Consider the following 26,730-nt stretch of genomic DNA (forward strand, 5'->3'; position numbering starts at 1 on the left):
ACCCTCAGCATATTGACTGCCAAGCTCGAAAGACTAATAAATAAAAAAAATGTTAGATTCACCAAGAGAAAAAATCGACTAGCTTTGTTTAATGTAAATAAATCAAGAGGACTGGTGAGACAAGTTAATTTCAATTCAAATACATTAGTCAGAGGTTGTGTCCTCGGGGTTAATTTAAATTCTTCTCAAGCAATGCAATGCTCACAAAAAAATTAAACAATGCACACTCATCTTCTGTCTAATACTTCCGTGAAGAGAGGGGTGATTTGTCACGAAACCCGATGCGTTGTCCCTCTACTGGTCAGTTCCACTCTACGCGATTGCACCTCAAGTCTTATCTCAACTCTCCACACAAAATATTTACACGTTCAGTTGGATGTCCCACACTTTCAAATGGTCAATATTTTCTTCAAACTTACAATAATCTTTTTTATGTAGCTCTCTAGCATCTATTCACGGAGGAATTGATCGCTTATCACCACGAGCCGCACGCCCAATGAAAACACCTCAGCACTTAAATCAGCTTTCCTGAACAAATCCGCAACAGAATTACCAATATGATCGCTTTTGCTCAAATTCAAATATTACAAACTAACCAGCATCGAATTTGTGTTTACCGTTCCAGAAGTGACCACTCAAACAACAGCATCTTTCCAGAGCTTCAACACTACATTTTTGACACTTTTATTTTCCACACAGTTCTAAGCATATCCTACGTTTTACGGCGCATTTCGTTTTGCTTAACGCCTTGATTCTTCTTTGCCCCTCAGCTGGCAAAGTCACTCACACACACACGCGCGCGCACAGCAACTTACGCACACACGATAACTTAGTCTTATTACAGTATTTTTATATTTTAATACATTTATTATTTATTTTGTTCTGATATCGGCCGCTTGACATTTATCATCGGAGGTAGGTCCACTGATCCCACAAATTATTTTTAGGCGCAGACCGGGATTGATAATGCATTTTCTCCTGACACTTTTTCAGAGGTCGTAACTTCAATTCTGCCGGCACACTAAACCTGAAATAACATTCAAACAGGCGTTACAATTAAATTGGGGCCTCTGGCCTCATCTGACCACTTCACACATTGCATTAGCTTCCAGACCAAAAAGCACTCAAGTTTTCCCACGAGACAAACAGCTCGGGATAACGGCTCTCTTTTTCTTTCCTTCCAATGAAATTCCAATTGGCTGTTTAACAGCTTTGACTCGAGTCTTTAAAAAAATATAAAACACAAAGACTTTCGGTCTTTGTGTGAGTGAGATCTTTCCTCCTACCTTTTTAAACACGGGTCATTTTTGCCTGGGAGGTTTAGAACCACAGCATCAACGCCAGCCACTCACACACCGTATGGCCTATCAAATGGTAAGAAATCTTACCTCTTTTTACAGCCGTGGATTTCGCAATATGGTGCGCGATGATCAGCCAGCATGCGACGCCTTACCCTTTGGTATCCTGCCGACAACGCCAATTGTTGGAGTGGAAAAATGCACAACACGCGCTGGTTGCAGAGAGGAAGCAAGACCTACTTTATTGAAAATCTTGAGCATACTACAGTAAAGGACATCTGCCCTCCTTCATCATCGTTTTGGCAATTAGGTTAGATTAGAACTTTATTTCATCCCGTATTTGGCAAATTTCCTTGGTTTCAGTGGCAAGACAGTAGCAAGCACAGACACAAGACATTGTAGACCTAGGTAAAAAACTGGAGCCACACACAAAGTCCACAAGGTGGGACCTTCTGCTGACTGAGACTGAGGTTAAATATGCAGAATCACAAAAGAATCACAAAGAAACCAAGCCATGCAACGGGTGGAGTCGCGTCGCAAAGGTCGCAAAACAACAAAGCAAAAAGCACAAAGTACAAAGCAAAGTAAATGGTAAAGCATTAAGAAATATTAAAATGCAATTAAAAAAAAAGATAGAAAAACAGCAAAAACACAAAATGAGCGAGAGCGGACGGAGCTACCGCTACCGGCTGCCACTTGAGTGGTGCCATCTTGGTTGCAGTAGCAAGAACAGATACAGACACAAGAAAAAGTTATTGTAGAGCTAGATAAAACTGGAAACACACAGGAAGACTTTCACAAAGTGGGGACCTTCTGCAGACTGAGACTAAGGTTGAAAATGTGCAGAATCACTCTTCCAAGCTTATCCGCACTGTCCCTCAGTAGTCTGTAGCTGAAGAATCAACAGTAACAGAGTACAACACTCCCGATACTCCGTTTCCAGCCTGGTAAGCGCTGACAGCTCTTCCATCTTATCAGGGAGGGATCTCCATTTTCCCATGATAATAGATGGAATTATTGGTCTGAACCGTCACTTCTTCTCCTGGCACTTTTGTCCAGCTCCGGATTTCCAGCGGCATCGAGGTGTTGCTCTATCTGCCTGCTGTGTATTGTTCACAGAATAAGACGAATAAGAGCGGACAGAGGCACTGCCACCGGCTGCCGCTTGACGGCGCTATCTTGGAAAAAAACAAAAAAATGTCTATCTTTGAGGCCCTGGCTCATGAACACATGTTGCTATCTGGCACAGTAGGTGTTATATAGACTAACGGGCGTCTCAATATTCCACAATATCATGCTAGCGTCCATTGGGCCGAAGCACCTTGTCTATGGGCAAAAAACTGAATATACACCCGGAACTGAGCACTTTCATGCGGTGCGTCCTATAGGTGTAAAAATATAGTAAAGCAATATGGTACAAAGTAGAAGCAAACATGCAGAAGTGTAATCATTCAATACAACCACGTGACACATTAGCGTCCTCTGCAAGCAGACTTCGTATTTACTTTGTTTTGGCAGCTGCAGTACCACGCCGGACTAGCATCCAGTTTGCTGAATCAGCAGTCCCTCAAACGCTCAGCCAATCAAATGGGTGCCTCGGCCAAGCGCCGGCCGAAAGTTCAGCCTAACACACTGGTGCTCCCCCCACAGTAAGTCCAAATAATAGTCAACTCATTGTTTGATGTTGTTGACCTCAATAGTAAATATTTTTAGTTTTTATTGACATTTTTCAAGATACAGATTTAACGGGGTATTGTGGTAGTATTGGGTAGAATGTAGTAAAGTAATTCTTCAAATATCGCGAATAATGTAGACCAGACATGGCCACGATAATTGAAAAACCGCGAAGTAGGAACCCTTATTATTAGTACCATACGTCGTTTCTGCGTCTATACAAAATTAGAAGTACACAAATACAATTACCAAGATGTGTATTAAAGATTTCAGTTAACATATTTATTCGAGAATAACACGCACCAATAATTCGAGACAAAAAATTGGTATACATTTTTGTTTTCGCTTTTTCTCGGCTCACACCAAGGATTGCAAGGGTAACTGGCAATTGCTGAACATGTCACCATGACAAAACATTTACCGTATTTACTCACATATAAGCCGCTTTTGTCGAACAAAAAATGATGACTGAATCGAGGGTACGGCTTATGTATGCATAAAAACACATGCACAAAATTGCAATTTGACGCCGCCATGGCACGATGACGTCACGACACAATGGCGCCGTATCTCAAATCAATGTTTCCCATAGAAACTAACTAAATGCAAATTAGGGAGGGAGGGAGGTAAAGAGAGGGAGACAGACTTGACGTATGCGCTTGTAACGTAACATAAACTTTAAATTGAACTTAAATGAACTTAGATTCCTATACACACTTAAAAAAAGTTTTAATATTACGTTACGCTAAGTTTAAACCTACCTGTACAATAACCAAGGCAATGAAGTTAATCGTGCAATATATTAATTGTCATCATACGCCTTTTCTTCGCACTACCCTTCATTACACCGGCTTGCGTTGGATCCATTATGTTACCCTTAATTTTGCACTGACTAACGCAAAAAAAAAACATGCAACGCTCCACCCAGTACTCGTAGAGATCTCTGCATGAGGGAGATGCGGCGAGAAAGAAATCACAAGCAGCCTCTCGCGGCCTGGTCACCTGGCTGTCTCGTATGCTTGTATCACACATTTGTCTCGTATGCTTGTATCACACATTTGTCTCGTATCTCAAGGTAAATATTTGCTCTCAATTTCACTCGTATGTCAAATTCCTCATGTTGGGGCACTTGTATGTCAATGTATTACTGTAATCATTTTTAAACAGATAAAATTCAATTCTACTGCAGTGTGAGGGAGACACTCGTCACACACTTCACAATTGTATTCTGTCTTGGACGGCTTAAACAAGCACAATTGTGTTGACAGAGGAAACATGCTAAATGCAATAGCATCAACGCCAGCAAGTGCTGATGGTATGATTGACAAGTCGGCACGAACATGCCTACAGCATCCTAACACTGATGGGTCAAGCTGTTTTTATGCCTTTGTAAAGTATTGTTGAATTGAATTAATGCTTTTATTGTCATTATACAATTATTAGATTTAAAGCCTCACCACAAAGTGCATAGGAACGACAACAAACAAATAATCAATAAATAATAACAATAACAAATACATAAATAATCAATAGATATATATGAATAATAAATAAACAAACTAACAAACAAATAGATAAATAAATATTACATGTACTAATTTTTTTATTCTTTCAACTTTGTCAGGGTTGATTGTCTTTTCTCGTCCCATCCTACAATGTATTCATTTTTTCTTTGAGTTTACAGCACGTTCTTTAATCATTTCTGCAGTTTTATAATCACACCCAAAATTATTTAACAGGCCAATTGTAGCCACTTTGTTGTGAGTTTTTACCCACTCAGTTGACAGCCTGATGACTGTTTTTCGAGGTATGTGGACGACGTGATCTCACGCATCGGCCGAATGTTCCCCGACATGAGCATCGAACTCTTCCGTCCCAACGGATCGTCCGCGGTGCTGCTGGTAAGCTACATAGCCAACCAACCAAGTTTGTTTTCTAATACCGCTCCACTTGCTGTTAGGTGACGCTGGGCAAGGTGCTTAAGGCGCTAGTGGTCATGCGCTCGCTCTTCATCGACCGAACGTTGGTGCGTGGCTTCCACGAGGACATATACGAGCGCGGCGGGAAGAAGGTGAGGCTGCCGCTCTAGGTATGATATATCGGGTTAATACAGTGCCATAAAAAGGTTTGGGCACCCTTAATCATTTTCAACATTTTCCTTTATAAGTCATTGGTTGTTTGTCTCAGCAATTTCAGTTAAATATATCATGTACCATCTAAACAACTTCAAATTTTGAATTCAAAACAACTTAGCATTAAATAGAACTCCAAAGAAAGGAATAACTGTCTCTCCATCTCGTAATTCAGTACAGAAAGTCCATTCCAAGGTGTTGTCGCTTTTAATGCTTCCTTCTGCTTCAATAGCGAAGCAATGGTAGTATGTGGGTTACGGCTGGCTGTATCGCCTCAGTGAAGCACATGCCACTTATCTTCTTTTTTGACGAATGACAGGGCCCACTCATTCATTTTATTCGCAGCAATAATTTTAAATAAATAACTGATGACAAACGGCGGTCAAAAGAGTTTTTGTTGTTGTGGGAGCCTTTAAGTGGAAGTACAGTGGTACCTCGTCATAGGACCGCTCGTCAGACAAAATGCTCGTCTTACGGGGGAAATTTCGATCGAATATTTCGCCCGTCATGCGGTCAAAATTTCGTGATGCGACCAAGCCAGGTCTTTTTTGCATATTTTTCGTGTATACAACAATATTTACGAGCACGGAACGATTAATTCAGACAAGTTCCTCCTAGGACCAGGAAACGCACAACGCGCATGCAAAAAGAGGGCTTTCTGGGTAATGAAGTATACTCCTGCACACAACACCCATAGGCAATGGCAACCTTTCTCAGAATAAAACTTCATTACCCACAATCAATACGTGGGAAGCTCAGCTATGTCATTTCCTGTTATTCTTTCTAAGGAAAGAAGGTCCCGCGATCGTTCCTTAAAGACTATTTCTCGTTGGCAAGTGGTTGTGCGTTATCCTATTGTGAGGACATTTGTGTGCATCATTTTGGGAATATTGTGAAGGCAATACAACAGCAAACAGTCCATCGATAGCGAACTTGAGGGTGGAGGCGTGGCAAACCGCCAACCCGGAAAACGAAGGTAACAAAAGATTACAACAAAATTAGAATTCAGTTTTGTGTAAAGTTACATTAAACGTATGTTTGAGTGTCTGTATATATTAATCCAAGTTAATTTAAATTTGTTTGTTCCGTTTACGAGTGCGTTGTCGTGGGAAAAAAAAGGAACCCGCCCCCAAACGTCTCTGTCTCCCGTCGGCAAAATCTGCCCAATTTTAGTTGGATTAAACACATTTTATTACTATTAAACCACTAGTTATTTGTTACTTTGTTAATAGATGGCGAATTAGAAGAAATAAAACATTTTTTCCAATCCAATATCCTGTTTTTGGTGTTTTTTCAGAGGGCTAGAACGAATTAACTTGTTTTGCATTCATTTCAATGGAAAACGTCTGCTCGAGTTACGAGAATCTCGTTATACGAGCTCAGTTCCGGAACGGATTAAGCTCGTATCTCGAGGTACCACTGTTTAGCAGGCCGCAATATTACTGGAACAATTTCAAAATAAAATAACAGATATAACATTTATGGTTTTGGGACCATCATTAGCATATCAAATGGTTTCGTAACCTAAAAATTTCGTACCGAGTGGCATTCGTAAGTTATGACTGTATTTTTTATTAATACATGTCAAAAAAGTTGAACGGTACGTGAAATAGATTCTCTGAAAGCCAACAAGACCCACCCTTCCGGATATGGACACTTCCAATTAGTAGGCAATTTGTTGAAAGGGGTGTGTTTAAAAAAAAAATATATAAAAATCAGCACTGTAGGGTTTAACCAGTGAGGTCATTAATTTTGTGAAAAACAGGTGTGATGAGGTTCAGAAGTTTCGACTAGATGTAGTCGGCTCGCCTTTACACACAGCGTGCTCATGGTGATAGGCGACGAGCAGGTGTGGGTAGACATGTTTCCCCCGGCTCGGTGCCTGCGCATTGGGGTTCATCCCGGTAGATGAGAGGGTAGCCTCCCTCTGCATCCAAACATAAACAAAAACATTATTACTTTAGTGCTGAATGAGATTTCAGAGATAGATTGACAAAATGTACTTTTTGTCCATTTTGATTTTTTTTCTAAGGTGATATACAAAAATTGCAATAATCAGCTTATGAATTATCTGGATTAATTTGGATCGAATCAAATTGTGTCCTGTTAATCGTGATATGAACCGTATCGCCAGATATGAGTCATTACACGTCCCTACCTACACAGTAATCCCCATTTGTTGTCCGCAGCTGGATATTTGGAGCAAGTCGCAGCATCTGGTCTTCCGGAAGGTCAGTAGACTCATGACTCCCGACTGAGCGTCCCAACTGATGGGGTGTCTGGTCGTTAGGTAACGGACCACGCCACCACCGCACTGCTCCACTACCAGCTACCGCAGATGCCAGACGTGGTTGTAAGATCTTTCATGGTAGGTAAATGCACCGCAATTTCAACATACTTTAAAATTTGTTCGTTACTAGTAGACGTTCAATCAGTTTGTAACGTGAGGCAAGCAGTGAATGAACATTCATCCATTTGCCGGCCCTTCAATGTCAAACAAATTTGTCGTCCAAGGCCGTCACGTGACTTCTTATTCATTTTGGGACTGTTACTTACTGTTGAGTCTTGGCCATTTTTTGTCACATACTGACTGGCCAGACGTGAGTAGCCTTGATACATGTGTTCGCAGTGTCAGAAGAAGTCGGCACATCCCAATAGTTGTTTAGGCTGATCAAAGGTCTTGTGGTCGAGTATTAAAATATCAACCTTGATACCTGCGTAATGTGTATCTCAGGCTATTATTCCACACAGAGACATGGTGAAAACTAGACCGCTACGGATACACTTCCTGGTTGAACTAGTCACGTGACTTCTTTTTTGAATTTGTCTACGTGCAGGCATGTGCACCTTTCGGAATGTGCAAACCATCAGACGATCTGTTCGAGTCATACAGTATCTCAGAAAACGTGCGAAGATTTTCCCTAAATTTTGCCAAAGTAACACATTTGTACTCCCTATTAAAATCATGAATATGGAGGTGAAAATTGTGATAAGGCAATTTTAAGAGTACAGCTTAGGCGGCTAATATGCGAGAAAATACGGTACTTACTGTTGGTTTTGGGACATTTCTGCGTTTCTTGCTGTCACTTTCTGTTTATTTTGGGGGATTTCTCGGCCACCTATTGATTTTGGATTTCTGAGCAGTAGGCATGGGCAATATGGCAAAAATTATCATGATTTAAAAAAAAAATACTGTATTTACTGGCATATAAGCCGCACCCTTAAAATTGTTGAATTCTACAATTTCTCGCGTATAAGTGACCCCCTGATTCCCAATTTTCAACTCCATGTTCGTGGTTTTAATAGAGTATAAACGTGTTACTTTGAAGGGAAAATGTTAAGAATCATCACAGGTGATATTTTCTGAGATACTGTATGAATCAAAAGCACATTATTAGGGTCAATATCATAAGGAAGTTAATATGGCTGTCTTTGTAAATGCAAAATATTGATGCAAGCTATTTATTTATTAACTTATTTATTACCTATTTATTTATGTCTAAAATGTATTTTCCTGTGTCTGTATTCTCACCCTCTTGCTACTGTGACAATGACATTTTCCGAATACGGGATGAATAAAGTTATCTAATCTAAAATATCAAATTATTCAATTTGAAAAAGAAATAAGTCTATCTTGATGAGAACCTGATGCTTTCTAATTACAGAAATTATAATTTTCTTACCAGAAGTTTAAGATGTGGCAGCCATATTGCTTCTAGTGCAAAAATATTTCATTTCTTTCGTTGGTTCATATTACTCCAATAGTTGTCACTTTCGAACAAGAAATACAACGGAAAAAAATCTAAGTGGTATTTTGTTTTATTTCAAAATCAAGGCTACTCGCGTCTGTCCAGTCAGAGCATATTTAACTAGGTTTAGACGGCAGTGCCCTAGGTAAGAGGGCTGCCCGGGACCTAGGTAAGATGGCTGTGCCCCGAGCGTGCAGTGACGGGAACGTGAGTTTTATCACATTTTATACTAGATACGTACGTTTTTTTTCTTGAATATGATTGATAGACGACAAAATAAATTATGTTTACCGTATTTTCTGTATCTTTTATTTTTAAATAAATGAAAGTATCGGCCGCATTCGCTTGCGTCATGGCATCACGGCGCCTTTGCGCCATTTTGTCATGACGTCATTGTGTCACAGCGCCATCAACTTGCAGTTTTTTTACATGTCGTGTTTTTATGCGCATATAAGCCGTACCCTCGATTAAGTCATCATTTTTGTCCGACAAAAGCGGCTTATATGCGAGTAAATACGGTATGTACAGTGGGGCTAATAAGTATTTAGTCAACCAACAATTGTGCAACTTCTCCTACTTGAAAAGATTAGAGAGGCGTGTAATTGTCAATATGGGTAAACCTCAACCATGAGAGACAGAATGTGGGGAAAAACTGAAAATCACATTGTTTGATTTTTAAAGAATTTTTTTCTCCACTCGTTACCTGTATTAATAGCATCTGTTTTAACTCATTATTGGTATACAAGACACCTGTCCACAACCTCAGTCTCTCACACTCCAAACTTCACTATGGCCAAGACCAAAGAGAAAATTGTAGACCTGCACCAGCTGGGAAGACTGAATCTGCAATAGGTAAAACACTTGGTGTAAAGAAATCAACTGTGGGAGCAATTATGAGAAAATGGAAGACATACAAGGCCACTGATAATCTCCCTCGATCTGGGGCTCCATGCAAGATCTCACCCCTTGGCGTAAAAATGATAATAAGAACGGTAAACAAAAATCCCAGAACCACACGGGGTGGAACTAGTGAATGACCTACAGAGAGCTGGGACCACAGTAACAGAGGCTACTATCAGTAACACAATGCGCTCACAGGGACTCAAATCCTGCACTGCCAGATGTCTCCCCCTGCTGAAGCCAGTACACATCCAGGCCCGTCTGCGGTTCGCTAGAGAGCATTTGGATGATCCAGAAGAGGACTGGGAGAATGTGTTATGGTCAGATGAAACCAAAATCGAACTTTTTGGTAGAAACAGAGGTTCTCGTGTTTGGAGGAGTATACTGAACAAGTTTGTAAGAATACTGAATTGCATCTGAAGAACACCATACCCACTGTGAAGCATGGGGGTGTAAACATCATGCTTTGGGTCTGTTTTTCTGCGAAGGGACCTGGACAATTGATCTGTGTAAAGTAGGAATGAATGGAGCCATGTATCAAGAGATTTTGAGTGAAAATCTCTTTCCATCAGCAAGGTAATAGAAGATGAGACGTGCCTGGGTCTTTCAGCATGACAATGATCCCAAACACACAGCCAGGGCAACAAAGGAGTGGCTTCGTAAGAAGTATTTCAAGGTCCTGTAGTGGCCTAGCCAGTCTCCAAATCTCAACCCCATAGAAAATCTGTGGAGGGAGTGAAGGTCCGTGTAAAGAATTTTTTTATACATATACGTATGTATATATATATATGTATTTATATGTATGTATGTATATATATATATATATATGTATATATATATATATATGTATATATATATATATATATATATATATATATATATATATATATATATATATATATACATATATATATATATACATATATATATATATACATACATACATACATATACATACATATATATATATATACATACATATATATACATACATATACATACATATACACATACACATACACATACATACATACATACCGTATTTTCACGACTATTCGGCGCATCGTATTTTTAGCCGCAGTGTCATTAACGAGTGCTATTTCTGTATTTTACACACACAAAGGACGCACCGTTCTTTTAGACGCAGCCAGGCATTGCATATATATATTATTTATGGATGAATATCGAACCGTAATAGCGCTGGCTACGGAAGCAGCCCCAGACGCTATTTCCGGTGCGCAGTGACTGCTGGGATATATAGTCCTTTTGTCAATACGCCCAGGTTGACGGCTATGATAACTTTGCACTAATAGTACCAATATACTACAACGGCAAACACACTAATTTGGTGCTACATGCACCAAATGCACGCTACACCCGCACGCTAAAAACACGTTTTAAAAAAGGCAACGGAAGCAAGACTGAGTTCGGTTGTACTTTATTTAGCCATTTTACAATGTACTCCGTTCGTCTAGGCGGCCACATTCCATTCGCAAATAGTAGCTAGCTAGTAGCTAGCGTAACTATTCCAAGGCTGTCTTCCATGGTTCGCAAATGTGTTGATGCCGATTACCAGGCCACAATCCATTCATTCGAAAATAGTAGCTAGCGTAACTATTCCAAGGCTGTCTTCCATGGTTCGCAACTGTGTTGATGCCGATCGCCAGGCCAAAGTCCATTCGCAAATAGTAGCTAGCTAGGTTTGAGGCCGATCACCAGGCCACAATCCATTGGGTGTATTGACAAAAAAACTATATCCCAGCAGTCACTGCGCAGTACTTTATCTACGGGAAAATAGTAGAGTATGTATAAAGCTTGCCGTAGTTGTCCTATCGACTGATTTATTTTATTTTATCAGGATAATTTTAGTATTGGTCCATATATAAAGGCGCCCTGTCTATTTTGGAGAAAATTTAAGACTTATGTGCGCCTTATAGTCGTGAAAATACGGTACATATATATACACATATATAGACATATAGAGAGATATAGATAAATAGATGTAGATAGATAGATAGGTAGGTATAGATCAGCCATGGGCAAACTACGGCCCACGGGCCATATACGGCCCATTAGGCCTTTTAATCCGGCCCGCCGACGTTGTCCAAATTATTATTATTATTTTTGCGGTCAAAATACAGGAAATCATTGGATGACCTGCATGAGCAATTCTGCCGTCGGTTTTGTGATTTTGGAAAAATTGACAGCTGGTGTCATTTCCTTTCTCACAAGACCCGAAAACGGTTCCACGGGAGTTGCAGTTGGAACGGATTGATCTCCAATGTGACAAGTTCAACTCCCTGAAAGTCTCTGAGTTTTAGGCTTCATTAAGTGCAGCCAAATTTCCAAACATCCAGAAGATGGCACAGAGGATTCTGGTGTTATTTGGCTCTACATGTGTGTGAACAGACCTTTAGTCTGATGAAAACCAAGAAAGCACCCCATAAATCCCAGATGAGTGATGAGTACAGACGCTCCCCTACTTACGAACATTCAACTTACGAACAACGGTACATACGAACATGTCTGCAAATTGCGTTTAAGTCCAAAAATGTTCGCAAGTCCAATTTTGTATTTCGCGTCTTTTTCGGAGTAGTACTTCTTTCCGCCGCTAATACCGACGCCTGGCGCTGTGAGAGCTCAGCTCACCCAGCATCTACCTTCCGCATTGCAACGAAGAAGAAGTGCGTGAATGTATCTCCAGTGTGCAAAGAACCTTTTTCATTTGTATCATTAAATATCTCATGCATCCAATATTGAATATGGTTGGTAAAAAGCTAAAGGCTTCTATTGAGGGAGTTGGAAGGAAGAGGCAAGCCATTTCATTTGAAACGAGTGGCAATAATAACGAAGCTTGATGCGCGTCAGAAAGTGGTGAGCGTTGCACATTCAGTACCATTTATAAACAGAAAGATCGAGCAGCAGGACCCAAATATTGAACGTTGCACAAAGTTTGCAAATCAATTGAATGATGCCATACAGTGCTACTGCATCATTTATGATGAAAAAAAGAAGAAAACTGTGCAATCGTCATTAGGTCGCTTCTTTTGGCCAGTTTCTAATACATAAATCTATCTCTCTCTCTACAGTACTGTACATATTCTCTCCATTTTATTAATTTTTTTTTTTTCAGTACAAACCAATGCGTGTTACTTATACAAGCCTTAAACATACAAATGCACTTATATAAACCTTCAATATACTTATATAGGCCTTAAACATAAATTATAATACAAAATATAGCACTAAATCAACTTACAAACAAATTCAACTTATGAACAATCGCTCGGAACCAATTGCGTTCGTAAGTTGAGGAGTGTCTGTATGTTCATACTTTAGTCCTTTTTTTCTGTTTAGGTTTCATATGTACAGTGGTACCTCGTCATACGACCGCTCGTCATACAAAATTCTCGTCTTACGAGGGAAATTTCGATCGAATAATTCGCCCGTCATGCGATCAAAATTTGGTGATGCGACCAAGCCAGGTCTTTTTTGCATATCTTTCGTGTATAACAATATCTACGAGCACGGAACGATTAATTCAGACAAGTTTCTCATACGACCAGGAAACGCACAACGCGCGGGCAAAAAGAGGGCTTTCTGGGTAATGAAGTATACTCGTGCACACAACACCCATAGGCAATGGCAACCTTTCTCAGAATAAAACTTCATTACCCACAATCAATACGTGGGTAAGCTCAACTATTGTATTTCCTGTTATTCTTTCTAAGGAAAGAAGGTCCCGCGATCGTTCCTTGTATGCGACATTATCTAAATATTTTGAAGGGTAGACAAAAACAAACAACTCTTGATGCGTTCGTTTTGAAGACTTCGGCGGAGCGGCCAGGTGGTGTCAACCCGTAGAACTACGTAAGGTAAAAAAGATTACAACAAATTTAGAATTTAGTTTTGTTTGAAGTTACATTAAACGTTGAGTGTCTGTATATAGTTATCCAAGTTAATTTAAATTTGTTTGTTCGTTTACGAGTGCATTGTTGCCGTGGATAAAGCCCCCCCGAACAGCCCCACCCCCGCGTATGCCGCTGTCTCTACCCTCCGCGAAATGTGTCTAATTTTACTCCTATTAAACACTATTACTATCAAACCACTCGTTATTTATTATTTTGTCAATATATGGCTAATTATAAGAAATAAAACATTTTTTTCAATCCAATATCCTGTTTTTGGTGTTTTTTTCGGAGAGTTGGAACGAATTAATTTGTTTCCCATTCATTTCAATGGGAAACTTCCGCTCGAGTTACGAGAATCTTGTCATACGAGCTCAGTCCCGGAATGGATTAAGCTCGTATCTCGAGGTACCACTTACTGTTAACGGATGCAGTTTTTATATGTACAGGCGCTCCCCTACTTACGAACATTCGAGTTACGAACAACGGCACATACGAACATGTCTGCGCATAGGTTTTTTGTTTGTTTGTTTTTTCCCCCCTTTTTTTCCAAGATGATGCCGTCACGCGGAAGCCAGTGACAGTAGCTCTGTATATTCTTGTTCGTGTTTTACAGCTCTTCTAACTTTTTTTAAATTACATTTTAATATTTCTTAATACATTCCTCTTTACTTTACTTTGTACTTTATACATTTTACTTTAATGTTTTTACAACTTTCTTTGTTCTGTGAGCCTGGCTTCTTTCGGCTACTTGTAGTGCTTCTTTCCGCCGCTAATACCGACGCCTGGCGCTGTGAGAGCTCAGCTCACCCATCATCCACCTTCCTCTGCCCAGTTCGTTGCAGTGCGTAAGTACGTGAACGTATCTCCAGTGCGCAAAGAACATTTTTATCATTAAATATCTCGTGCATCCATTATTCAATATGGTTGGTGAAAAGCGAAAGGCTTCTAGTGAGGGTGGTAGTGCAAAGAAGAGGCAAGCCATTTCATTTGAAACGAAAGTGGCAATAATAAAGAAGCTTGATGCGGGTGAGAAAATGGTGAGCGTTGCACGGGCATACAACTTGAATCGTTCGACGATCGTTCGTTAAATGTTTTTTTCAGTACAAACCAATGCAGGTTACTTATACAAGCCTTAAACATACAAATGCACTTATATAAACCTTCAATATACTTGTATAGGCATTAAACATATATTATAATACAAAATATAGCACTGAATCAACTAACGAACAAATTCAACTTATGAACAATCACTCGGAACCTAACTCGTTCGTAAGTAGGGGAGCGTCTGTATCGTATCTTGTGCTGACCCGGCCCGCCTGTCAAATTTTTAAGGTCAATGTGGCCCCCGGGCCAAAAAGTTTGCCCAACCCTGGTATAGATGGATAGATATAGATCAGGGGCGGGCAAACTTTTTGACTTGCGGGCCAGAATGGATACTAAAATTTGACAGGAGCATTTGGACACGCAATGTAATTTATCAAACCTGGGAATTATTGAAATGTAAGAAAAAAGACAGTTGAAGGTGAAAATGTATTCAAATTTACTTTCAACATTAAGAACATACTGTTGGAATAATGATTAATACCCTTAAATCATTATTAGTAATATTTAATTAAAATTGGAAGACATCTTTCAACATAACTGCTTACAACTTGCAAGGAAAATCACTCCCAACGCGTCTTCGTTCGCAAGAGGATTCTGACGGGCGGCATACTCTTCGGTCCATTTAGCGGCACATAACCAAAACATTCAAAAGTAATCTGATTTAAACAATTGCATAAGCAAAAACAACTGTCTCAACTGTTTTGAATAATTGTATAAGCTTAGCCGAATAACATAAAGGTTATAAAAACAAATGTCACAACAATCTGTTTTTATCGGAACACCTGCGTAAGAATTCGCACAATAAGCATAATAATTTCTTTATAAGGTCAACTGCCGGCGTCCCAGACAAAACAATTTGAGTCCTTCGTAGATCATTGCGAACTTGCATCTGGGTGCCTGGGTTGCGAGGTCTATCTCCCAGTAACAGTCCTTGAGGTGTTATGTCAACAAGCTGGAGCCAGCAGGGTGACCTCGAGTTTGTCCCAGTCTCAAATTAAAGACACTCTTATACAAAAGTTATTAAAATGCTATAATATCATCATGAATTAATTCATAGCCTTATTACTTATTAAAAATGCTTACAACACATAGAAACATTCCATAATAAATCCAACATTTCCCTCCTTTTATTATATGTTTGTTATTCATTTTATGGCAAATCCAAGATAAGAGGGATATCTCCGTTGGCTGCTTTAATTTTACCCGCTTAGGCCCTACTCGTTCGGCAGGTCTGAAAAGCAGAAAACAAAATCATTTTCGCCCAATTCATCCTCGGAATTACCATGCTCCTGAAATTCACTGCTCCCCTCAGTACGTTTCATCAGCAGAGGATATAATTCATGCAATTTAGAATTTGTAGGGGCAATCGCAGTGGTTATAAGTCATCTTATCAAGGATCTTAAGCAGGGAATAACACAACACCCACATAATGTCAAAATCGTAGCAAAAATGGCTACGGAAAATGCCACAGATTAGGCCAATTCTTTGTATTGTATGTACGAAGGCCTTATCCCACAAATCTGTCAAGCGGATAATAATTCTACTCCAGGATGCTTTTTCATCTTGCGGTTTAGGGTCTGCAAGCCATCGTTGGCCCTGGTGTGGGACCCAGTGGGGGACGTGTTGTTGAGTGCAACATTTTCAAACATTGCATACGCCAAGAAGCATTTCGACCGCTGCACAATCCTGGAAGGCCATCAGACTAGTGGCTGCCAGTTGTTCCTTTATCGCCACAAATCCCTGTTCAGTATAATTTCCAAGGTTTTGGACATTGTAATGCAGGTAATTTATCACATTTTTGTTTTGGGGTACTTAAAAGAAAAATAGACTCCCAACCTGCTGCGACCTGATTAGCCAACTTATACTCATCTGGTACGCCCCGGGGATGCCAATCGCATCAATGTATGTTGGATCTCCCTCTCTCCATACCGATCGACGCCGTCGGGAGGGACCCACCATCATACTGGATTTCAGCCAATTGTATCTCCTTCACTGTAGATGGAAAAACAGACACTGGTAAAAGCAGTGACCCCAAGGCACAAAGTCCTGCCGCGTTTCAGCAGGAGTCGTATAATTTATTTCCACCCCACCACCATCATAGGTCAGAACGTGGTACCAGGGTGTAGTTGGTTTTAGGACGTGGGCACACCACGTCCCCAGCTTCAGACCATGCCCTGTAAGGTTGAAGCAGGTAAAATGATTAAACACAACATGTGTTGAAAAGTTAGCTTTGTCCTTTGCTCTTGGAACAGGGTATACATTATTTCAATTCTCACACTTTGGCTTGCATCTTCTCCTTTACACAATCAGGGGTAATTTGCGCGGGTACTACTCTTAACAGAGGTCAGCCCCCTACATGTTATACAGGTTTGATTTATAATAGCTGCATTTTCCATCAACAATAACCAATTATTTCTTACCACCTCCCGTTTGGGAACTCCCTGTTGCGGAAATGAATTCTCTGGTCATCTCAGATTTTAATTTTACTATGGCGGATCCGGGTGTTTCCATCTCTGACGATTTTCTTACCGTCTCCATAGACATGGTCATTGTTGTTGAGACACAATTGTAGAATTTTGTAAAAAGGGTCTTCTCCACCTGCCCATGGACTTAGGAAAAACGTCAGACAAGGATCCACAAGTTAATTTGTCAGTCTGAATAATGATTTGTTATCAAAGGCCTGATTGTTCTTCGCACGCGTGTGTCATCCAAGCTTGCCAATCTAGACCAGTTTCACAAGGTTTCCCCAATCTGTTTTAGGACTGTTATGTACCACACATTCTCTATAAAAGCCATATGTATCCTTTGAAATGGATATGTAGCTTTTGTAGCTTGACATAAGGGGGAATCGCCCGTGTTTTGGCCATATATTCCGCATATAGATTGAATCCATAACCTCCCCCTTTTTTGAGGCATGAAATTTACCAAGACCCAAAATGGCAGCCCTCCTAGATAAGTCTTTTGTTTTTGTTTAGTCCCCCAAGTTCCCCAAATTTCCCATTGCAGAAATCAAAAAAATTCATTTGGCGAAATTCTTTTCTTTTTGTTTCTGTCCTACTCTGCCACCGCTGTCCTCGAAAGGCTTATCAGCGATTTCAGAAATCTTCCACCTTGATATTAGAATTTGATATATCTTGCTGGCTAGCCAATTAAAACACAAAAGACAGACACTCATCCATGCTCGCACTCAATCAAGGAATTTAGAGTGCTCCCCCAATCATCCATAATTTTGGTTTGTTGGAGTAAAACTGGAGTACCCGGAGAAAACCTACGATTTTTTTTTTGAGGACACCGGGAATACTCCACACTCCGGAAGGTCTGGATCCACCCCGCATTAGTAGATCCTCGAACCGCAAGGTTGATGCCTGAAGAAACTAGGTAATTAATGTATTAGATTCACGTGCCACATATCTAAAAATAGAAATTTGTTCAATTGCCACCGCCCCTTACCCCAGTCAGTCAGCATGTGGACTGCCATGCGAGTGGCTGTGATTAACTATATTCGCCAATAATGCAATAACGGAAAAGTTGTTACACATTGAAACACACACACCCCCTTTAAGTATTTTAACCGTTTGTAAAAACTTTATCTCCATGTTCTGCATTAAGTTACACCCCCTTTCAATGCTATCGAATTTTTCCCATTCTAGTCAACCCATCTACTTAAAGCATTTCTCAAAGGTTGATATTTTATAATTTGGAGATGTTATTTTTTAAACATAGACATTATTTCATCACTTGTTTCACACCATGAAATGCCCCACCAGAATTTGTTGTAGATATTCCCCTTTATCTAAGCTTGTTATTGCCAATCGTTATCACCGTAACATTTAGGTGTATTAACCCCATAATTGCAATGCAGTAAGTTTTGGCTAAACTCTTAATTTGTATGCCCCTAAAGCAATAGACAGTAACGTCCCAATAGTCATCAATATGACCTATACCAAAGCATATTTCCCCCTTCAGGCCAAACAGGGAATGTCTTTTGTGCACTTAAAGACGCTTCATGTTTCTTCTAGGGAAACTATGCCTATCCTAAATCAATTATCTTATCTACCCCAGCCAGGTTCAATTTACCTAATAATTTGGACGAATGCCATGAAATTTCTCATGCCATTTCTGCATTGTTAATTTCATGTCTGATCTCTTTAACAACCAAATAACTCTTAATACCTAAGACATAATTTGTAAATCACCCCATACTATGTTTACTTAAGATAAGAGCTATTTCCTATAGCTCTCTGTTACCACAATAAAAATCTACAATAATTAAATTAGAGAAATCAACCTTTTACTAGGCATTTCCTAATTACAATTTTCAATATTTAATAAAGGACCCACAAATCGTCCGCATATGTCATAATATTGTAAAAAAAAATTCCATTCATTTTTCTTTAACCAGCCAATCTCCTATATTAAAGTATTTTGAACAATTCAACCATTCAAAAACAGTATTAATATCCTTTTATCCTCCAAAAACTGGTCCTCTTTATTTAAGAGCCCTTTGAAATCCACAAATTTGGTCAAAAAATGGCTATCTTGCTCTATTCCCAATTCCAAAGCTTTTACCAAATCAATCTTTGCTAAACAGATTTTCTATCACCTCGAAAGACATTCCTGATTAAATCCAAAAAATAAGTGCGAATGTCATTGCGGAAACCCTGCTGCTTTTATTATGAAGTGTTTAACGGAAGCGCGCTCTTAGCCACTAACTGTGACCTTCACGAATGCTGCCAAGCAGCTTATCAATGTTGACATTCCTAAGCGACCTCTTTTTCTTTCTGCGCACAATGTTTCGCCTCCTTTGCACAATTACAACGCTTTTTAGAGAAGACTAAATTAATTCCTCTCCCGATATCCAACTATATCACAATATTTTGCCAAGACCCCATAATCACAATATGCTGCAAGCATAACTATATCTTAGCAAAACCCATTTCTGCCCTCAAGTTTGCTTCAGCACCCCCAAGGCCAATTATTGTAATATTTTGCCAAGACCCCATAATCACAATATGCTGCAAGCATAACTATATCATAGCAAAAGCCATTTCTGCCCTCAAGTTTGCTTCAGCACCCCGAAGGCCAATTATTGTAATGTCTTCACGGAAGGGGTCCCCCAAAAATTTTAGTCGCTTGTGCGGTCCGCGCGCATACTATACTGAATGTCTAACACTGTCAAATCAGCCGCACCAAAACAGAGCGCTTCCCCCGCAGTCGACGCATTATTTGGCAAGTTTAGAGTATGACAAAAACGCAGTTTTGGCAACCCCGCTAAACATTTAATTGGCCGTTTTGCATTTCTGTTAACCAAAATATTCCCGCTAGCAGACGGGAACGAAACCAGGATAAGCCACAATAAGCCATTTCATTACAGTACATTGACAGTACAATTAGTTACTAGTAACAAAGTATGCCTAGCACTTGGAAATAACCATTTTAATTGCCGTTTTACAACTTTCAGCATCACACAAAAATTCTCTGGTTTAACCAAATCAAATGCCAGTGTTTCAAATCATTTTGAGCAGGCCTGCCTTGTTTTTAGAGACCTTTTTGTTCAGGCAATCACGCGATATATGCCCCAATTTTCCACAAACCCAGCACATAGCATTTGTTTTTTCCAACCCCTTGGCTAACATTCCTATTCTCTCCCCGTCTGCTGAGGAGGCCGCGCTATCGTTTATTTTTTCACACAACGGACCCGTTTTATCACCCTTCTTTCTGTGGAACAAGCCGCCTCGCTTGTATCTCCCTTCACATATTATATATAGATTACTTCTATGCTTAGTGCGTATTTTATGCTGCAGGTTTTAATATTTCATGCATATTTAAGATGGCCAGCAAACCCATATTTGTTTATCCATAAATGTAGGTGTTTAACCCTTGTAGCGCTTTGATTTGCAACACATTTCCAATCTTTACACGGCAGACCCTAGCCTGATATACCGTCGGAGTTATATTTGTACTTTTCCGGACCACAGTACAGGACACCCCGAACTGCCCTCAGTTTTATAGACTCATGCATGCTCTGTCTCTTTACCTGGTAGAGACTAGTATGCCCAGGGTTTTAAAAATCCCCATCCCCAGGACGCGAGCCTTATTTCTCAAAATAAGGCCATCGCGTGTGATGCCCTTCGCGCATTTGGAACCCGTCAACAATATGCAGACATCACACACAGAACTCACCAGAAATGTCGATAGATGTTTCCAAGAGTCGTCAACCGACCAGAATCCAGGCACTGCTGAGAAATAATCCAGCCTGGAAAAGGGATTCTCGCCTGCACGGTCACTCCAGATATTGAACCACAGCGTCTGGATTACTTATCGGTGTGTTGACCCTGGCTACTCGAAGGACCAAATGTTGGAATAATGATTAATACCCTTAAATCATTATTAGTAATATTTAATTAAAATTGGAAGACATCTTTCAACATAACTGCTTACAACTTGCAAGGAAAATCACTCCCAACGCGTCTTCGTTCGCAAGAGGATTCTGACGGGCGGCATACTCTTCGGTCCATTTAGCGGCACATAACCAAAACATTCAAAGGTAATCTGATTTAAACAATTGCATAAGCAAAAACAACTGTCTCAACTGTTTTGAACAATTGTATAAGCTTAGCCGAATAACATCATAAAGGTTATAAAAACAACTGTCACAACAATCTGTTTTTATCGGAACACCTGCGTAAGAATTTGCACAATAAGCATAATAATTTCTTTATAAGGTAAACTGCCAGCGTCCCAGACAAAACAATTTATGAGTCCTTCGTAGATCATTGCGAACTTGCATCTGGGGGCCTGGGTTGCGAGGTCTAGCTCCCAGTAACAGTCCTTGAGGTGTTATGTCAACAAGCTGGAGCCAGCAGGGTGACCTCGAGTTTGTCCCAGTCTCAAATTAAAGACACTCTTATACAAAAGTTATTAAAATGCTATAATATCATCATGAATTAATTCATAGCCTTATTACTTATTAAAAATGCTTACAACACATATAGAAACATTCCATAATAAATCCAACACATACGAACAACAAAAGAATTTCAGTAGGAACAGTGTTGTTGTTCTCCCTTTTTTGCCAGTGCATCTAAATCTGGGGTTAGTTTTGTGGTGGCAATTCTCAAAATAGATCTGAGGTGTTGGTCAGTTAACCCCGCGGGATCTGTGATGGGCTTTATTAAAGTTCATGACGCTGAAAGTCTGCTCACACACGTAAGTCGAGCCAAACAATGCGCATCTTCTGTGCTGTCCTCCGGAGGTTTGGAAACGTGGCTTCATTAAGTGAAGTGTAAAAGTCATTCAGTTTAAGAGATTTGAACTTCTCTTTTAAGATGGAGTCAGACTGAAGATCGATCAGCTCCAATTGCAGCTCATGTGGTGCTGTTTCGGGGTCTTGTGACAGGGGACAGGACACCAGCTGAAGTGACTTCTCAATTTTTTCAAAATCAGTGAAACGGCAACAGAATTCTCTGTGCATGTCGTCCAGTGATTTGCAGTGTTTCTTCACGTCTCGGGCCTTCTGCATGGCCAGTTTGGGGAAATGAGTGAAAGATTTGTTTGAAATTTGCCTGGAGAATAAAATCAACTTGGATTTGAAGGCTCTCGCATTTGTGTACATGTCGTGCGCAAGCTGATCTTTCCCCTGCAGCTTAACGTTCAGCTCATTCATATGTGACAGACAATATTTCCACACCAAACGCAAAGTGAAAAAGCCAGTCCTAATCACTCAGCTCAGGGAATTCGTCGGATTTCCCCATTAACTCCAAAAATGAACGAATCTCCTCTTTGAGCTCCCACACTCGTTGGCACTCTTTCCCCAAACTTAACCAGCTGACACGAGAGTGGTAAAGTAAGTCCTGGTGATCCGCATCGGTTTCCTCTAGGAAAGTAATGAACTGACGGTGGTTAAGTCCCCTTGCTCGTATGACGTTAACAAGTTTCACAACTGGATCCACAACATGATTAAGCTGCAATACAGACTACACAGAGATTGTTGATGAATGATGCAGTGAAGAAAAATAACATCCTGGTCGATGTTTTCTTCTTTCACTTTATCTTGGATTCTTTTCAGCAGCCTGATGTTTTTCCCCAGTTAAATTTGCCGATCCATCCGTGGTGATACTGGCAAGTTTATTCCAAGGCAGCTTCATTCTCTCGATGACCGCAGACACCTTTTCATATAAGTCCTCTCCTCGCATTTTCCCCTTCAGCGATTCCATGCTCAAAAGTTCCTCCGTTATCTCAAAACTGTCATTTATCCCTCGTATAAAAATTAGGATCTGAGCAGTGTCTTTAACGTTGCTTTCATCCAGTGCTAGTGAATATGAATTAAAGGACTCCGCCTTTTTGTTTAACTCGCTGACTAAATCTTCGTCAATCAGTTCCACACAGCGAGTCACTGTCATGCGTGATAAACGGATTTTTTCGAACTTGACTTTGCTTGACTGACAAGAGCTCTGCTGTCTCTACGATACATTCTTTCAAAAACTCTCCTTCGGAGAAAGGCTTGCTAGCTTTAGCTAATTCTAATGCCAGCAAAAAACTTGCCTTGGTATTTGACTCTTGAATCGCAGTTTGTCAGTGAAAAAAATTCAGCTGAGTCTGTAAATTGGCTGCTAACTTCTGAGCGGTAGCCGTCCGTTCTTGAGTTGACTGCTTGCTAGCGTAGTTAGCATGCTTTGTGGCAAAGTGACGGCTGATATTAAACTCTTTGAAAACTGCTACCGTTTCTTGGCATATCAGACATACAGCCGTTGATCGTACATCAGTAGAAAAATATTTTGTTGTCCACTCTTTCTTAAACACTCGGCACTCAGTGTCCACTTTTCTTTTCTTTGATCCGCTCATTTTTACAAAAGGGGGAAATGGCAGCTGGAAAGTTACACTCCAACAAAGGTCTAGACTTGTGCGCCATCTTTCGGGGAAACAAGGGTATTGCAGGGGAAAGGGAAAAAGAAATTCATGAGGGAGGGAGGGAGGTACCGATAGATAGCCAGACAGATTTAGATAGATATAGGCAGATATACCTATAGACAGACAGATAGATATATTTTATATATATATATATATATATATATATATATATATATATATATATACATATATATATATATATATATATATATATATACACATATATACACATATATACACATATATATATATATATATATATATACATATATATATACCGTAAAACCTCTATTTGAACGGCACCTCTGTCCGCAGAGTCCAAAAATACACTTTCAATTTTAGGCCTAAAAAAGTCTAAAATACCGAGATATTTTCCACTAAGTCTAAAATCTCATTTGGGTCATTTAAGACCTAGTGCAAAAGTGCAAAATATCAATGTAGAATACATTTTAAAAATATTTTTCTTGCGTCTATCACGTCGTTCCGTTTTTTTCGTGGCTTATTGTCCATGTAGTTCTGTTAGCGGAGATAAAAATTAAAAAAATCAAATCAAAAGCCTTTATTGTCATCATACACAGCTGCGTATAACGAAATTGGTGGTTCTACTCCACAAAGTGCATTTTCCCAGTAAAAAAACGTGATATAAAAGTATAAAAAGTCACATTGTTATTGCACACCCCGAAGTTATTGCACAGAAGGTATTGTGTGTCATGCTAACGCAAGTTCAGAGTCCTGATGGCTGTGGGAAAGAAACTGTCCTTAAGTCTATTTGTCCGTGCTTTGTGAGACCTGTACCATCTGCCAGAGGGCAGCAGCTGGAACAGGTTGTGACCAGGGTGGTATTGGTCCCTGACAATGTTCCTGGCTCTGCTGAGGTAGCGAGGGCTGGCAATGTCATCCAGTGAGGGCAGAGAGCAGCCGATGATCTTCTGGGCAGTGTTGATCACTCTCTGCATGGCTTTTCTGTCTGCTGCCGTGCTTCCAGTGTATCACACTGTAATGCAGTATGCCAGGATGCTCTCCACAGTGGCTCTATAGAAGGTTACCAGAAGCTTAGTGTCCAAGTTGTTCCTCCTGAGTACCCTCTGGAAATTTCTTCGTTTCTGGGCCTTCTTCACCACTGCCGTGGTGTTGGTAGACCAGGAGAGCTTGTCCGTGACGTGGACCCCCAGGAATTTGAAGGCCTGGACCCTGTCTACGCATGCTCCATTTATGAGGAGTGGGGCCAGATCTGTGCTGCGTTTGCGAAAGTCTAGGATTATTTCTTTAGTTTTCGTTTTGTTTAGTGTGATATTGTTCACCAAACACCACGAAGTAGTCCAAGGTGGGAGAATTTGTCAGCCAGAATGTCCAGTGTTATAGTGTAATAATTTTTTTAATAAAATAATTGTATTTATTGCCTTTTATTTTTAAAATGGAGCGCTCAACGTAGGAACCGTTTAACGTGTGTAGTGTGTTTCGAGACCAGCCCATTTAGTACGCAAACGCCCAAATGTTAGTGTTTGTGTTGTCGAGCAAGATTTTGCTGTTTTATTTTCTTTAATAAAGAATCTAAAGAATATGTGAATTTCCTTTGTCTTCTTTAATAGTGGTTAAGGTTAGGCGAAGTGTCCGGCGACGAAGTGTCCGGCGACGAATTGTCCGGTCGACAAAGTGTCCGGTCGCCGAACTGTCCGGCGACCAAACGTCCGGGGACGAAGTGTCTGTCGACGAAACGTCGATTTCTTACTGTTCATTTTGGGTCACTTCCTGTTGATTTTGGGGCATCTATGTGTCTTCCTGTTGATATTTTGGGAGATTCGGGTCACCCATGGAAGCCAACATTTTAAACGTCACTTACGGTGGAAAAAGTTGCTTGTCATGTGTTAGTTCCTTCATATCTAATTGTACTTTATGAATATGTGACATCTATGCAGACATGGCTCCGCAGTTACCTGAAGCTCTTCCAATCTCCGTGTCAGCGGTGCAGTCGCTTCTTGCAGGATGGCCTACCTCCCACTTGGAGGGATTTTCGGACCTTGGAGGCTTTTCACGACACCTGCCGCATGTGACGTCCTCACAACAGCGATAAATGTTAAATGCTCCCATTGGATTTGGAGGCATCTTAATGATGTCTCTGTGACTTTCACGGTGAACTTCATGACTTAATATTGTAGCCCAATTAGCGAGCTACACAAGCTGTCTGTCAAAAACCTCCAGGCTCCAAGAAAGTACAAAACAAATGTCTTAAGGAATTTGCAAAAAAAGGATGAGCTCAATGTTGAGTGAGAAAAAACATTTCCATTCCAAGTCCAATTTTTATATTCACTTCTGTTGTAATAAAATTGAACTTATCATAGCTGTCAACTTGTAAGTTTTTCCCCATATTTTGTTTGTTGATCATTTCAAATTGTGTACACTGTATGACAACTTCGGTACTTTGGTATTGTTTAAGTATGTTTTTGTAAAACCGATCTCGTTTTACCCATTTCAGCTCTAATCTGGATCGTCTCGGTCACTGGTAGCAGACGAAAATGTCATTGTCGACTGCTAAGTCATGATTTAAGCATGATATGCCCATGTGCATTCCCCTGTACGAGCATCTGCAGGGACTCGAAAGGTGAGGGGAGACCCACTCTGTATGTCTTTTGTTTGTTACACTAATCCCTCTTTTTTGCGGATAATCTAAAAACTGCAAAGTACGATCACTGCTATTATTACTACATACTATACTATGTGGGCGGCCCGGTGGCGCGAGTGGTTAGCGTGTCGGCCTCAGCTGTGGGGTCCCGGGTTCAAATCCAGGTCACGTCCACCTTTGTGGAGTTTGCATGTTCTCCCTGGCCTACGTGGGTTTCCTCCGGGTACTCTGGTTTCCTCCCACATTCCTAAAACATGCATGGTAGGCTGATTGGACACTAAATTGCCCCCAGGGCACCCACCGGGACACTAAAGAGGATAACGCGGTTGTTAAATATGGTCATTAATATGTGCTGTCCCACAAGGGACAAGGAGACAAACAAACATCCACGCACACACACAACTAGGGGCAGTTTAGAGCACTCAATTT

At 40.3% G+C, this 26,730-nt stretch overlaps 1 protein-coding gene across 2 annotated transcripts in view; it reads left to right on the top strand.

Annotated features, from left to right (window-relative positions):
• The window catches only part of med27 (mediator complex subunit 27), a 34,769-nt gene extending 8,742 nt beyond the window's left edge, over window positions 1-26,027 (top strand). The window contains exons 3-8 of one of the 2 annotated variants that reach the window (XM_077625644.1): window positions 2,817-2,947; window positions 4,780-4,873; window positions 4,933-5,043; window positions 7,294-7,335; window positions 7,395-7,472; window positions 22,100-23,710. In XM_077625644.1, coding sequence (XP_077481770.1) covers window positions 2,817-2,947; window positions 4,780-4,873; window positions 4,933-5,043; window positions 7,294-7,335; window positions 7,395-7,472; window positions 22,100-22,114 — 471 coding nt within the window. In that variant the 3' untranslated portion in view covers window positions 22,115-23,710. Of the gene's footprint in view, window positions 1-2,816; window positions 2,948-4,779; window positions 4,874-4,932; window positions 5,044-7,293; window positions 7,336-7,394; window positions 7,473-22,099; window positions 23,711-25,597 lie in introns of those variants that run through there. The other variant, XM_077625643.1, reaches the window with a different exon arrangement.
• The last annotated feature ends 703 nt before the right edge of the window (window positions 26,028-26,730 follow it).

Source organism: Stigmatopora argus, chromosome 18 (genome assembly GCF_051989625.1).
Source record: "Stigmatopora argus isolate UIUO_Sarg chromosome 18, RoL_Sarg_1.0, whole genome shotgun sequence".
Lineage (NCBI taxonomy): Eukaryota > Metazoa > Chordata > Actinopteri > Syngnathiformes > Syngnathidae > Stigmatopora > Stigmatopora argus.